This window comes from Geospiza fortis, unplaced genomic scaffold (assembly GCF_000277835.1).
Source record: "Geospiza fortis unplaced genomic scaffold, GeoFor_1.0 scaffold195, whole genome shotgun sequence".
Taxonomy (NCBI): domain Eukaryota; kingdom Metazoa; phylum Chordata; class Aves; order Passeriformes; family Thraupidae; genus Geospiza; species Geospiza fortis.
Genome location: NW_005054324.1, coordinates 5,709,359 through 5,725,185, shown reverse-complemented (window position 1 = coordinate 5,725,185; position 15,827 = coordinate 5,709,359). Strand labels below are relative to the sequence as shown.

At 40.0% G+C, this 15,827-nt stretch overlaps 1 protein-coding gene across 3 annotated transcripts in view; it reads right to left on the bottom strand.

The window, feature by feature from the left end:
* The window catches only part of PLXNB2 (plexin B2), a 251,506-nt gene that overhangs the window by 105,105 nt on the left and 130,574 nt on the right, over positions 1 to 15,827 (bottom strand). For all 3 annotated transcript variants that reach the window (XM_031056904.1, XM_005420917.2, XM_031056903.1), the window contains one exon: positions 9,513 to 9,579. In XM_031056904.1, coding sequence (XP_030912764.1) covers positions 9,513 to 9,514 — 2 coding nt within the window. In that variant the 5' untranslated portion in view covers positions 9,515 to 9,579. The remainder of the gene's footprint in view (positions 1 to 9,512; positions 9,580 to 15,827) is intronic.

Genomic DNA, 15,827 nt, shown 5'->3' with positions numbered 1-15,827 from the left:
AAAAAACTCTCCTTGTCACCTTGTCAAAGACAACAGACAGACTTGCTGGGCAAAAATGTCATTTCTGTTCATTTTTCTTTCATGAGAATAAACACCTGCTTTTGTATAAGACTACTATTTTCAGGGTACCTAATTTGTTTGCAATAATGTTAGCACATTCAATTTTGCTCAGGTTGTGCAAAATAGATATATTTGGAACATTTTCCTTAACATATTTTTTTTTCTTGTTTCTGTTCCCCATCTACATCATTTACTTGTTCTTTTCCTTCTGGTCCTATATATACTTCAAAGACATATTTTCAAAGAACAATTTCTCTCAGCATAGCTTGTCCCCGAGCTGTAGAAGTTTTGCTCACATATACTTCCCTCAGGAGAGACAACTTCTTTGCGTAATGCTCCTTTAGGCAAAATCTATAATCATGCAAACAGGTAGAACATTCCCATGTGGGGCAGCTCAAGCAGGAAGCAAACACATCTGGCAAAGCAGAGTCAGGGTAGCACCACAAATATTTACACCCCAGATAAAATCTATATCCTGCAGATTGGACCACTATAAACAAGTGCTATCCAATACATCTTTCAAGGCAATCAGCTAAAGAATTCACATGTGGATGGATGGCCTGATTCATGCAAGGGTATGGAAAGCCTGGCAAATGTAATGAATCAGCTCAATTGACCACATTTCTTTCCTAGAACCATCCCAGCCTCAGGATCTTCCTAGCTTTGCAGCCAAGAAGAGCTTTCTACAGTCATTCAGTTTCTGGATATTTCTGATGATGCACTGGCAACCAATGCCACTGCAGAACCAGGATCAAACTTTCCCAGAGTCTTTTGTTAATAGCAATATAGCTTATGTTTTCTAAAGATGTTGGCTGTAAGAAGCGCAGGAGGACTTGAGGAATCTGCTCACCACCCCTGACACCAGCTGTATTCTATGTTTTTGTGTTTCTGCTCATTACAATGGAAATGGTATTGTGATCCTCGTGATCCTTTTTCCTTCTCCAAGTATCCTGAGGAGACAAATGGCCAGTAGCCAATGATTTCTGGGTGCAAACTGATGCAGAGGATGCCAAGGCCAAAGTTGTGACCTGGCAACTTCAAGGTTGAAAAACAAAACAAAACAAAAACAAATAAAAAACCAACCAACCAAAGAAAAAAAACCAACCAACCAACCAAACAAAAAACCAACCAAAAAAAAAAAAAAAAAAAAAACCAAAACAAATAACCCCCCCCCCAAACCTCAAGCGCTAAAAGCCATGTTTTTTAAAAACCCATTGTCTGGAAATTTCCAGATCCATTTTTAAGGAAACACTGTCTGTGTACAAAGAAGAATTGCAATGTTTCGCAAAGTGGTAAGTTCCCAGCAACTGTAATTTGATATGATTCAGTTAACTAGTAACAAATTTAAGTCATGCAATTTTAAGGAAAACCAGCAAAGATAAACAAGACTTTTGTTTACAAAGTCATTGGCTCACTGACTGGCAATGAGAAATTTCCTACCTAAATGTAGATATTTTTGCATCTTGACATTATTTCATGACATTGTCATGTCAGCTTGATCAAATTGAGTGCTGCAGTAACAGTACACCAGAATGTTGCCTAGCTGTCCAAAGGAATGGTTATTTTTAAATACAATGTCAATTTCATGACATTAATTGATTCAAATATAGTTGAGGCTTGCCTTGAATTTAGCCCTAAAAAATGATTAGGCAAGTAGGTTGTCTCGGTATTTAATTTTTACTTTTATCCTTTTAAAATCCCTTAATTAAATATAATATTAAATACAACATTAATTAAAGATTATTATGAAGGTTCAAGTATTATGTTTAAATGCTTTAAAGGAGGGAGAAAAACAAAACAACAACACAAGTTAGGCTTATAAATAGATTTCATATACATTAAAAATTTAGCTTTAAAAAAGTAACATCCTGAATGCACAGGGCATTTTTTCATGTTTGCTAGCACAAGAGTAACAGCAAAGGTTAAGAGCAGTGGAGATGGTATATTCTATACAAAACATTGCATTAACCAAATCATTTTCATTTAGCAAAGTGACCAGTTTACCTAAGACAACTGCTTAAACAACATCATTGCTATGACAAAGCAGGAGGATGCACTGCAGGAATGGAGCAGAAGTCCCCTACTATGAAGAGACCCATAACACACCTGCAGCCAGGCTGCCCTGGCACCAAAGCCAGGGGATCAGCAGCATGAAGATTTCAAATGCACTTTTGCAGAAGCCTGGTCTAGAAGCCAGGTGGAAGAGGGCAAAGCCCTGTGTAGGGAGCTGGGAGCAGCAGGGGCTGCTGCTGCAGGGGGCAAGGCAGAAGGCAGCTGAGGTGAAGGAGTGGCACTATCCTGCCTCCCCTAGGGAGTTCTCCTCAAAGCCCTGCTCCCTAGGTTCTGTGGGCTCAGAATGAGCCTCAAAAATTAATTAGACATGAAATGAATGGGGCCTCCTAAAAACTGTTTGTTTATTAGTAATTGCACAGTTCCTCCAGGCATAGCATTCAGAGGCTTCCCCTGTACAGGCAAGCAAACAGCAGCAAGATCATCAGCAAGAAGAGCAGCAGGAGAGTGCCCTTATCTGTGCCTGTTCACATCAGTATTGTTCACACTGCTACTGTTCACTCACCTGCAATTAAGAAGTGAGGTGAGGAAGCTGATTTCACCTACTCAAATTCAACAGTCCCATAAAAAGGCCTACTTTGTCCAGGAATCAAAAGTTTATGGAGACAAAGCCAATGTAGCATCTGAGAATGACACTAAAAATTATACTCAAGCTGCACAATCAATGCTAAAGTCAATGCTGAAAACTGATTTGCAACAATTCCCTCTAAGTCTGTAATGCATTTGCTTTTCTAAGCAGGGACAATTCTCAATTTTTGTTGCCAGACACAACAAGAAACTTGATGCCAATATCCTCACTTCTTCGAGAGTACAGAAGAATATCCCAAATGGGCAACTCAACCTGCTTATTCTGTAAAATACCACAGGCTGACACATTGATTTGAGAGGGTTATGTTACCATTCCCATTGCACGCTAGGAGAAGGAAGAAACCTGTTACAGTGTGGGTGACAACCATGCAGTAGTATTCACCAACCTTTACAGTAAGAAAAGGACAACAGTTTAGGCTGGTACCTTTGACAGAAATTTGTCAATGAATCTCCTCTTTGCATTCCCCCAAAACTTCAGATTCAGCTTTAACATGACAGAGAAATGATGCAAAGCCCTATTTTACTGTACCCAGCTTTTCTACTTGGCTTTGCTAGACTTGGGTAAACTGCTTTTTGCCTTCTCTTGATCTCTCCAGGATGCAGCAGCCCTTGCCAAAAATAATTTTCCCTTCACAATTCCCTTGCAGAGGTTTGCCCTGTTTTAATGCTGTAGCATCACATATCCTTTTAATCCCTGCCCACACATTTTAACATTTCAAACACATGATTATTTATAAGCAAAATGCCACGAGGGGTTTGGCGAGGTAAAGTGGTTTAGTGGGGACTGAAACTGGGGAAGGGGAGAGGGGAGGGTGAGTCATCATTTGGTGTTTTTAATCCTTCACTCCTCCTCTATTGGGCTTTGTCATGAGCAGTAGCATTTACTCACTTTGAGCAGGGCCAAGACAGCAAACAAGTTCTCTGAATTTGAAAGCCAAACAATTCCAACTCCTAATTCAGCCATGCACGCCTGCTCCAGGCTGTTCAATCCCTTGAGACCCCTTTTTGTAGCCTAGCCTTTTCCCTCCTTTAAGTGCCAACTCATGGACAGCCTTTGGCTAGGGTTTTGTGCATTCCCACCTGCTCCTGCAAGAGGGAGAACAGACTGGCATGGAGTGACGCCATCCTTAAGTTTTGTGTTGCATTCAGGGCTGGGCATTGCCACACCAAATGGAGCAAACAGGTTACAAAAACTGTTTGCACAGACAAAGCAAGGCACTTGACAATCACCACCACTCCAACTAAAACACCATTTGGAAACAAGTTGCACTGCACACTGAAGGGGAGACAGCACTTGTTCAAAATCTCCTCTCCCTTTCAGTCGTTGCTCAATAGAGCAGCAAAAAATTTGTCCTCCAGCCCAATTATACCACTCTGCTGATGCTGGAACAAAAGGAGAGAGAGCCATGACAGAAATAACAAGATAACCTGCATCTCTAATGGAAGCAACAGCAGGAGGTAGAAGAATTAATTTCTGTCACACACCATTTTTCTTTTCACTTCAAGCACCCTCTCCCTCTCTAAAAACTCCTTCTATACATGTCCCCTGCAAAAAAGAAAAAACATCTTTGAAGAATGATCCTCCCAAGACTGCCTATAGCTCACTTTTTTCAGTTCCACTGAGAAACAACTCTGCCTTAAGGCAAGAGAGCTGGGCAGTGCAGGGACCTGAGCTCAACCTGGGAATTGACAACATGTAGGTTCCAGCTCTAGGCTTTTTAGGGCTGCTTAAGTTTTGAAAAACTCTTTTAAGTGTGGATGCCTGAGGTTCAGCTTCCATACATACCCATGTTTCTGCACCAAAATACTTGCACTCAGTTGCAAAACAGTGAGTATTCTGGAGTTCTAAGCATAATTTAGGACAACTAAGAATATGAAGAACCTTTGAGAATTAGACTACTTATTTCAGTAAATTAACTAGGTAGCAACTGTGAAAATGCTGATGTTAGACAGTATTTAGCTTCCTGGGCTATAAATGGATATAATTTTTACTTACCTGACAGGTGTGTCATGAGAATTAGCTAATATTGACACTTTGATCTTTAAAATGCTTTGCCAAGTATTAATTAAAGAAGGAACATTTTACATTTAAAATAGCAAGTATTTTGAAGTTGAATTTGTCTCCATCCCTCTCCTAAAATGGAAAAGAATCTACTGTTTGTTTTTCTACATATTCCCCAGGAGATAATTTCAGAGAAACATGAGAAAGAAGACTGACATGTGGGTCTGTGTTTCAAGGAGGAAGAATGAACAACTCTAAATAAATAGCTGTGTTTTGTTGCAAGAATCTTCTCTCCTGTGGGTCTTCTAGCCAAACCTGTAGACTTAATCAAGTGTTACTGGATTAGGGAGAAAGGTCACTCATACCCTCCAATAAACCACATTTTTATAACTAACCTACAATGGTTTTTTACAAGACAAGTCTCACAGTGAAGTATGAGAAGTACATAACATGTTTCAGATATTCAAGTCTGCAGCTGCTGGTAAAGTGTGGCCTCATTTCTCTATAGAGGGAAAGGTGCCAACATATGGGCAAAACTCTATTACAGTTTATCTGCAGCTAGAGATATGAAATATGTACAAAGCTGTGGAAAGCTTTTGTTAGATGGGTCACCCTGTAGGCTTCTGCTAGAGAAAAATGGAGAGCCAAGGCTTGCTTGTGGAGCCAGCTCTCTCCTAGTGACTCCATGCTTGATAAGGGCAGGATGAGGGCAGGACTTTCACCAGGGGCACTCTCATTGCAAAGATCTAGCAGCAAAGGCATGACATTTGGCCTTTACATGACCCAGTGAATATAAACTCAGATTAGAGGAAAATAAAAGATTGTATTTGATAGCATGTGAGGAAACAACAACATAAATAAGTGTGCTCTACACACCCCGGAGAGATCATTATGCAGGGCTTTCCTGTGGTTGTTACTGCTGGTGGTTGCAGCCTGACCTGGTGTCACAGGCTACTCATGCTGGTAGTGCAGAGATGTAATTTCTCCTGGAGCTGAAGTATTCTCCTTAAAATTAGCCAGGCAACACAGGGAGACCGAGATGGAGGGAAAGAAAAAAGACAGGACCTAGGTACTGGGAGATGCCAGAAACCACATGCATGAAGACAGATGCAGCCCATGTGTAGTGCCCTTGCATGCCCTTTAGGGCTTCAGTGTGACAGGGCAGAAATTCTGTGGGAACATTTTGCAATGTCACGTTCTTGCCCACAGCCCAAAGCATGCAGAAAATATGGAACAATTTTTACCTGTTTTGGTGACCTAAATTTTATGGATCTAAAGAAGTGTCTTAGAGGTGATTCTTAGAGGGACATAAGTCTGACTGATTGTCATGCATAGAAGTTCCTTATGTGATTGTCATGCATTAAAGTTCCTTATGTGACTCCTTCATGATAGTCTCTATAACGGGAGACTTCTTCCCCCGTTTCCCTGCCTTATTTCATGCACAGCATAGACATTACTTAATGAACTAGTAATTCCTAAATATTTATTTTTCTCCTTACTATCAAGAGTGCCTCTATGCTTTATATACCTCATCCAAATGTTGCTGAGAATTATTTACAGCATTCACAATATAGGAGCCAAGCTCTTAGAAACAATAATTAATTTTACAATAGCCAGCTGGATCCTGAAACTAAGATGGACATTTTTGAGAGGGACACTGGTTTTGAGAAAATATTTTATAATTCTAGAAGTCTAAAAAGTATCTTTGTAGACTTTGCAGGAAGAACCTGCCTACCAGCTTGCAGAGCTTAGTGACAGCACATGACGTGATGGGGTCCTCACCCTCCATAAGGGTGTTTGAATCAAGCTATTTAAGATGCCAGTGCACACATTTTACATAAGGAATACTGCTGAGAACAGTGAAAAAACACTCAGTGCTACATTAAGAACTTGTTCCTGGGATCGCAGATTACGAAATGTGCAGCTAGAACCTAATTTTGGTATCTAATCAGGGCTGAGTGTTCTTCCCCTCATCCTGTGCACTCTCTTGCCTGTGCTCTACTTGATGGTGCCTGCTCCTCCTTCCCCAAGGTACACACTCTCCTTCCTCCTCCTTGCAGTCACTGCCTCAAGATTATTTTGATGTATCATCAGCATAATTCAACACAATTGGCTTTTCACCATCGCCACCAGCCCGTTTTATGTTTTTCCCAGCTTTTCCTTATTTTTGAGTGGAACAAAACCCTCACTCTCTCCATTTCTTTTCACCCCTTTGTTAGGTAAAGAAACACAGCAAGCCAACATTTCACTGGGTTTATCCAGCATTCCAGCTTGGTGTTTCATCCACTTGAAAGGTCAGTTCAAAATTTCATTGGATAAGAATGAGGAAGAGCAAGTTTGTTCCACCTTCTGGCTTTATGGGCAACCAAAGCCAAAATTCTACCAGTTATTCTGCCAAACCACTACAATGTCTTCAAGCTCAAGTTTCAAATTTAATTTTCAATTTTGACTAAACCAAAATTTTTAATAAATATTTCTAGATGTGTTATACATCAAAATGGATGATTATAAGAGCAGGTGCTGGATTTCACAGGTTCAGGGTTCTGCCTCCAGTTTGTGAGTGGCTGCAGGTAAAGCCACTGCTCCTCTGGGTTCCCATGGTGTCCTCTGATCCCTCCCTTCAGCTCTGCTGTCTTTGTATATGAGAATATCTCCATAGCCAGTTTTGAGATGCAAAACTAAAAGTGTACATGAAAAAGTATTTTCTGCTCTCCACAAAAACTTGTTGATTTGGTATTACTGCAAAAAGCCCAGCCAATGTGAGGGGAATTAATTTTTGAAAATGACTGATGTTTAGAGGGATAAATCTCTAATATTAATGTCAGATTAATAATCTGTGAGAGCCAGATCAAAAAGAAGGTTTACATTTAGGAGCTCAGACTACATTTGCACAAAATCAAAATATCAGAAAAATAACATATACTAGAGATGATATTTATTTTTAAATGAAGGACAAAATGCTAGCATCCATCTCTGCAGGATGTGTTTAGTCCTCTGCCAGTTTCAGGATCAGCTAATAATCACATTGCCAATATTATACTCCTCAGCTTCCTGAAATACAGCTCAATTTCATGTCTTTTAGTTGTTTCCACATACATACATGAAATGACATTTTAACTGGGCAGATATCTTTTATAACTGAACCCACATTCAAATTGTGCTCTCCTGCTAAACAGGCCCTTAAAAACTACAAGGAAGAAACCAGCAATATTCTGCTTATTTCACAAAAAATGGTAACTAAAGATAACCCTTCCCGAGTTTCCCAGAAGTAACAGTTGAAGATGGAGTGGTGAGAAAAATGTGAAAGCAACTGGCGAAAAACTTCCACATGTACAAACTTGTCACACACATGGGATAGTTCAGGAAGCGTCACTGGCCTGAACAGGGTCATTTGAAATGTATTTTTAGGATCTTGAGGCAACTAAAGTTGTCTCAGTAAGTTAATGCATTGTTTTGCTCAACACACATTTGGAAGGTTTTAAAGGACTTGATTTTATCCTTTATAAACCTACATACATTTCAAACTGGGCTAGATACTAGTAGTGGAAAGAATCAAGGCACTTCCTAATCTGTAAATCTTCAATTTAGTTACAATGTTGTCAAATCTGACGATCTTAATTTCAAGCAATCTTATACAAGTAGACAACTCTACATAAACCAGACAGCAGTTTGCAATGCTAGATGCAGCTCCTGCTGCTTTTCAGTACTACTGGTCAGCCAGTAATTATTGAAGACAAGTTAGTAAAACCTGAAAGGCTAGAATTACAACTGTCCCAGCTTGTTAGACATTTAAGACATAATCACTGTCCTCTTTAACATCTAAGTCATTAATTCTATACTTTATTCAGCATTTGGAAAGGCTTAGTTGCCTGCTTCCAAGCTCATCAGTCAGGCTCTGGGAAAAGGAAGGTGAGATCGTGGGAAAAATGTAATATGAAAAAGCCACTGGAATGGATCTGTGGTAGCTGGAAGTTCATGACTATTGCTGCCCTGCACATCAGAGCCACTCAGAGTCTCCTGGGGAAAGACTTGCAGAGACACAGATTTGCCTCATACACAGATATATACATAAAAATACACATGTGCAGGCACACTGTTAGGGGGTTCACATTATTATGAAATACAGCTAAGGAAGGCAATTACCTTAAGAAAAATAATGGCGTATTCCCCAGCAAAGTAACAGTTTCAAGAGGTTCTAGAAAATGAACCAAAGCTCTTATTGTTAGAGAACTATTGACTCCAGGTTTGAAAAAGAGACCTCAAGTGAGCAATGATGCACTTAGCCTGGAACTTGCAGCTGCTGTATTTCACTCTAAATTGAATTGCCAATCCACGGTGCAATCTTTTTCTACTATAATCTCACATCTTCAGGGCAAGTATACCAAAAATTACTATATATGGGGTGCATTATTCCAAGTTAGACTGAATTCCTCTGGAAATGGAAAATATGTCTGCATTACTGAATTTAAGAATCCCTGTGGGTATTATATGGGAGTAGTGTTTTTTTGTCTTTTTAAGGGCACTTAGTGACAACTTCATGTCATTTTTCCTGCAAATAGTTCTTGAGCATGCAAGTGACTAACAGCACATGGCCCCATTAAAATAATTTAGGTATATATTAGCCTATAGACCCATATAATAGATATTCTATACCACACACACATATGCACAGTGATCAGATCCTGCATTCTCACCATAATAAAAGTGGCTGCCAATTTATCACGATTTGTAGTATCACCAATGTCAATGGTTTGCAAACATAAATAATTGACACATGGTCTGAAATACTTACATTCACTTTTCCACTAAGTCTTCTTCACTATAATCAAGTTATTTTCCAGGACAGTTTAATCTTCTTACTAAATAAAAGAAGGCAACCATTAAAAATATATTCATATGCATTAAGCTGTGTTCAATCACATTAAATTTATGAACTTTAAAATATGATTTAAGATCATCTGTAGTGTAATATAAACTTGTAATTTGTTTATAGACAGTCAGTTTTATTACATTTTAAACACAACTTCATCACACTATAACTTTCCATCCTGAAGCTAAATGGGGCAATGTTCCTTATTTCAATAGCTGCTAGGATAGTAAATCAGATGGACAGTTGCTCACAGATGTACAACTAATTACTGAAGAACTGAGAGCTAAACTGATGTATTACCCAAAAGAATGCCTAGCATTACAGGTGGGTTATTGTATGATTTGGTACTCCTCTTGCCAGAGCTTGAACATGCTCTGACCAGTGGCAGTACTTGGCACCTCCCTTGACCAACATTTAAGAATAGAAGAGAAGCAATGTCTGCCCCTTTAGGGAAGGATAAAATACCATCAAATATTTTTTAACATCACTGTATTTGCCAAAAAGTGGTAACAAGGGTTCATGTAGATTGTTCAACATAAATGTGAAGATGACAACTGTCCTCAAAAAATGTCCCAAGCAATACACATAGTGAGGGATGTATGCCTCTGTTCCTTACACAGAGTTATTTCTCAGTTGCTTTTAGCAAAGAAAGCAAAGCACAATCAGTTTGCAGCACAAGCCAACACATGTACTAAAAGACCACCACATGGCACTTCCCAGCTAAGAGAGCCCGAACACCCGGCAAAATCCACCACCTTTTCCCCAAAGCCATCTCATCTCAACTGAATATGACTTGTAGACTCACATAACACTGGCTTTCAGGGAAGTAAGACACAAACATCAGCAGGACTTTTATTTTCCCTTCATGTTTCTTGAGGCTGCCCAATCCTAAACCAAACTTATTTTGCTAATGTTCCATGGAATTTAATTTTCTGTGTTCATAGCCTATAAGCAGTTGTTTTAGGAAGATGTTCTTTAAGACTATGTACATTCATCTCTTTGCAGGGAAAAGCTGTATGAGGGAACAAACCTTACTGGGTACAGGATGAACACGTATGCTCAGCAAAATTGTGAGATGGGAGAAGAGCTGGGTGAGATATTTAGAGCACAGCTGCATGATACAGCCTAACTGGAGAGCCTAGGATTGGACTGAGGAAGGTCATAGGGGGGAAGTGCAAAGTAAAGCAGCCAAGCCAAGAGACAGACAAAAAAATTAGACTGTAGGACCAAGGTAAAGGGCAGATTTCTTTCTATGTTTTACAAACAACAGGAAAAACAGATCCGGTGCAACTTAAACATGTAAAGGAAAAGAAAATTCAGAAGTTAAAAGGAAGTACAAACGTGAACCATTATCATCCTGTTGACAGCCAAGAAGGAAGGAGGTGGAGGTAGTCAGCAAGGAAACAAGACTTGATCCTGCTGAGAAGTTTGCTTTATATATCCATGTTTTCTCTTTCCTTACGAGCATTTTTGCAAGCACTGCTGAACACTAATTTAGGCACGTCTTGCACAGTTGGTTCCCCATCCAGCCTTGCAGATGCCAGAACTGAGGTGCATGGAAATTAGTATTTGGCTGAGCCTGGAAAAGTAATCAAATGTTATCAACCCTAACTGTTATGGCCAGCCAGCTATACCCCCAATAATAAAGGTATTATTAAAGGTATATCCTCTGCTAAAAATATCAGAAATGTTTTTATTGAGAAAACTGGTTGAGCCATAACCCAGGACCTGGCACAGAGTAATCTAACTACTTATGTGGCAGTTCTCACATGGATACACCAGGCATTTCAGTCTGTAGTTCAACTGTGCCAGAGAATGATGCTACCAAATTGTATTCAATTTTCTGTGTTATAAAATTGGAAGCCTTTTTCATAAGAGGCTTGGGACACAAGCCAGAAATCTCGCTCACTGTCTCCCTGTGTATTCAGACTGAGTCATCAGATTTTCCAGGTTTCTCCACTCAAATGGCACACTGCTTTGGATGGACACAGGTGGTACCATCTGCCACAAGGCTTCTTTGGCTTGTTTGGTTTTTTTTCTTCCTTCTACCTCCTGCTTGTAGCACAGCAGCTCTTTTTCAGTATCTTACACTGGATCTGGTTTTTCATGGTATGGATTTGGCCAGTCAAAATGGACTGTTTGAACTAAAGGAACTTCAATACATATTGTTAGCACAGGTCCTCTAAGAGCTGGAGGGACTTGCAAAGTGACCTGAAGCAAAAAGTACTTCAGCAATACAGAGAAATTGTTCTTTAAAGATGACAGAAACCATGAGCACAACAGAGCAAGTGGGTAGAGGGATGGTCACATAATCTAACTTCAGTCTAACAAGGCTAATCTTCCTGTTTCTTCTCACTCCACTAGCTTGACAGAAAGTCCTGCCATGGATTGCCTTGTGGCTTAGGAATTAATCTTCCCTGAACTGCTTTTTGGAGAAGACTCCCTCTCCCCTCCATAACCCACAGAGGACAGCAAGAGATTAGACTACTTTTAGCTCTTACCCTGTCTCAATCTGAACTAGCTCAATTGCTCCCACCTTTCACATGACAAAATTTCTGCCTTTCAAATCAAAATACACCTTAGGGGGAAAGGATGAAGACCACCTTGTATGTCAATGACCCAGCAGAAACAGGACAATCGTGAACAATCTCCCCATCCTGCAAATGCCCTCTCCCTCATGAGGCAACTGCACCTTTGTGGTCAGGGTCAAGGTCTCAAATGCCATTATTTCAAATAGATGAGAAACTCAGGCTGATTGGTTGTATCCAAGTGCAAAATTTTGCAAGCAGGTAACATGCTGCTCTGGCACTGCAACTGCCAGGGAGATAATGGCTTCTGACAGCAGCAAGGAACAAAGTGTGACACTTGTTCTGCAGCGCCTAAAGCTGATGCTGCTGTAAGTACAGGTAAGAACATATTGAGTTCTTTTTTTTTCTTTTTTAATGTTTGCTTCTAGAGCTAAAAACAGACCATAAAGCACTTTTCTTTGAGGAAGGATCTTGTTTGTTTATTAAAAAGGGCAAGCACTGGGTCAGGGATGGAAAGTTGTGCTATCCGGTTCCCAGACACAAACCTAATTCCCCTGAGCCTTCAGCTATATGGAACATATGGAGCAGATACTTTTCATATAGACTTTTACATGCCCATGGAACTTTCATCCAGCTGTTGCACTAACAAGCACAGCACCCTTGATAGGATGGAGCACATAGGATAAAACTACACACTGCTTTTTGAGCTTGATTTTGAGAATGGATCTTCACATTTCAGTGAAAACATTACAACACTGAGATCATGTCCACATGGAAACAGGATATAGAATTTAATATTAAAAACTTTAGGGTGAGATCAGATGTCAACCTAATACTCTAAACATTGCAGTGTATTTAGATCTCTAATTAACTCAGAATCACACAATACCTGGCCAATGCATTATCTTCCCTCACCTTTGATTCTCTAGCTTACATGACTCCAGGTCATCTCTATTCTGCCCTCTCCACCTCCGTGACCACAGACACCAGATTTCATTTCTAGCACAGGAGCTCTTGAGTTTTATTACTGATTTTCTTTCTCCTCTGCTTGGCTCACTGCTATTCTCTTGGCTGGCTCTAGACAGCACTTTACCAGAATGTAAGGACACTGACTTTTTTTTCTGAAGCCTCCCCCTTTCTTTTGAGAGCAAATGGAGCCAAGGCCAGCCAGCATGACACACCACCTCCATGCAAGGGATCTATTTGTACAAGCTGGTGCTCTCCCAGCAATGCAAGATGCTCCTCACGCCAGGAGCATCACCCAGCACAGGACACAGGAAACAGACCAGCATTACAGCAGAACAATGTTAACTCTTAGTTTTCCAGGAATTCAACATAATCCTGGCATAGCCAAGTTTTTTAATTACCCAGTGTCCTGGTTTCATCCAGGACAGAGTTAATTTTTTGCAGTAGCTGTGAGGGGACAGAGCTTGGAGCTGTGTGGGTATGTGTAGGTTGTTATTCTATATCATCCACATAATCACTGGTGGGGGCAGGGAGCGGCATGGAAATAAAGGACTCTTATTCTAGGAAGAAAAGTGTGGCTTTGGGTCACACAAGAGTGGCAGGTTGGCCATTGGTAATTTTCTCAGGTTGCACCACCTGCACCACCTCAGGCTGGCTGGTGAGCGCTTATTTCCATGTAAATCACTCTCTTTTTGTATACTTTTGCTATTAATATTGCTGCTCTAACTGTTCATTTTTGTATCTCATTGCTGTTTCCAGTAAATTGTTTCTTATCTCAACTTGTAATTTCCCCCTTTTTATGTCCCCAGTTCTCAACTCCACCCCTGGAATGGGAAGGGGAAAGAAAGCAGGGCGAGCAAATGAGTGGTTGGTTTGGGAAGAGTCTTGGGGATATGGGGAGGTGCTTATCTGAGGAATGCTGTTCCATTTATAAACCATGACACCCAGAATTAAAAATTAACCAAAGATCACAAGTTCAGTTTTCCTTTCACTTTCCTACTCCTTTGAAGTCCTAAAACACTATTTCTGTTTCCCTCTGTTCCAAATTCTCATGTAGTCCTCTTTTTCTTTAATCCTTTGGCCTCTGTGGGACAGGGAAGAGAAGAGGCAAAGAAACATATGGGAAAATGAAGCAGACTGCCATCTGTGTTTGTGCTGACCCTAAAAACCAATATAAACACAGACCAGTTAGACTAGCTCACATTCGCCAACAGTTTTCCAAGTACTGAAGTAGCCCAATTATTTCAAAATACCTGTAAGCATTTCACTGACAAGAATTATTAGGAATCCTGTGTTATTCTGGCGTTATGCAGACTTACAGGTACCTCTGTGCTTGCCATGCAATATTCTGCAGCTGCTGCTTTGGTTTAAAAGAGCCCCAGCAACACCAACCATCCCCTCTTCACAGCACAGTTGTTAACTACTAACTGAAGAACACAAAAATTCACCAACATTGTTCTACGACCATTACTGTTCAATCAAGGTAAATGGTGCAACATCCAAGAACACTGCTCCAGAGCCTCACACCTCAAAAACGAAAATCAGAATCTGTTATATTACATTCTCCCTTTCATCTTCATGTCACTGAAAGCATTCCACAGGCAGTTTTACTTCTGACAGCACGATTTTCAATCAGTCTGCTCTTGCCTGGATTTGAAATAGGATACTACATGAAATTGGATCCTGGTAGCCTCAAACATGCCCAGGCTTGCAGAGGAGGTAAAACAAAAAGAAAACGAAGGGTTTTTTTAAACACAGGGTGCTAGTAAAACTGATTTTAAAGTGCCACTTCATTTCTCTCAACTGGAAGTAATATATTACCTCTATAAAGTCTTTTATACTAAGTTCTTGAAATTCTTTATTTACACAATACCATTGGTGCTCACCTCACCTTAGAAATACACATTTTAATAGTCAACCAAAGTGATACAAACCACCAAAGTAAATAAGCCTACTTTAAAATTGGCTTCACTACCTTTTCCCATATATCTGCCAAGCTAGGGCCCAATCCTGCAGTCTCTTTCATCATGTACTCAGTACTCACACAAGAATTTGAAGGTTTACTCCTTGAATAACAAGATGCAGCCTGTCTTATTGGAGAAAGGAGCAGGCAGGACAGCGTGACTATGAAAAAGGAGAGGAAAAAATGCAAAGTGTAGGAAGGTAAAAAGGAGCAAAGATTGTTAAATATAGAATGAGGCATGGATAAGAGAGAATAAGAGACATAAGGAAACAGCAGAAAATAGTGGTGTGGAAAACAAGAGGAAAGACATAACAGAATGAAAAGTTTATCTGAGCACTGTAGGGCTTTAAATGCATTGAACCGAGAAGAAAGCACAGGAAGAAGTGATGTGAATTTTATTTTTAATTTTATTTTAAAAGTAAAAATCACCCAAAGTTCACTCCTTTGTCATTCTGAACTGAGATGTCCATTCCTCTGAAGTGGGGTATGAAAGGATGTAGGGACTACTGGTATGGTGAGCCAGGCAAGCCTCACCTGAGACCAGCTGCATGGATCAGTGAAGTTTCCAGTGTCTTCTTTTGTAGAAACTGATTTCTCCCATGATAGCCCATTGCACTGCAAATTTCATTCTTTTGTTTGTTTCTTAAAGTGGAAAAAGGAACCACTACAAAGCCTGGTTGGAAGCTTGAGTGAAATTTTATCTTACCCACTGAGAAATGTATAAAAATCACAACCTGCTCATTAATACAACAGTGGCCTGGCTGTGCCTTTTGCTGAACA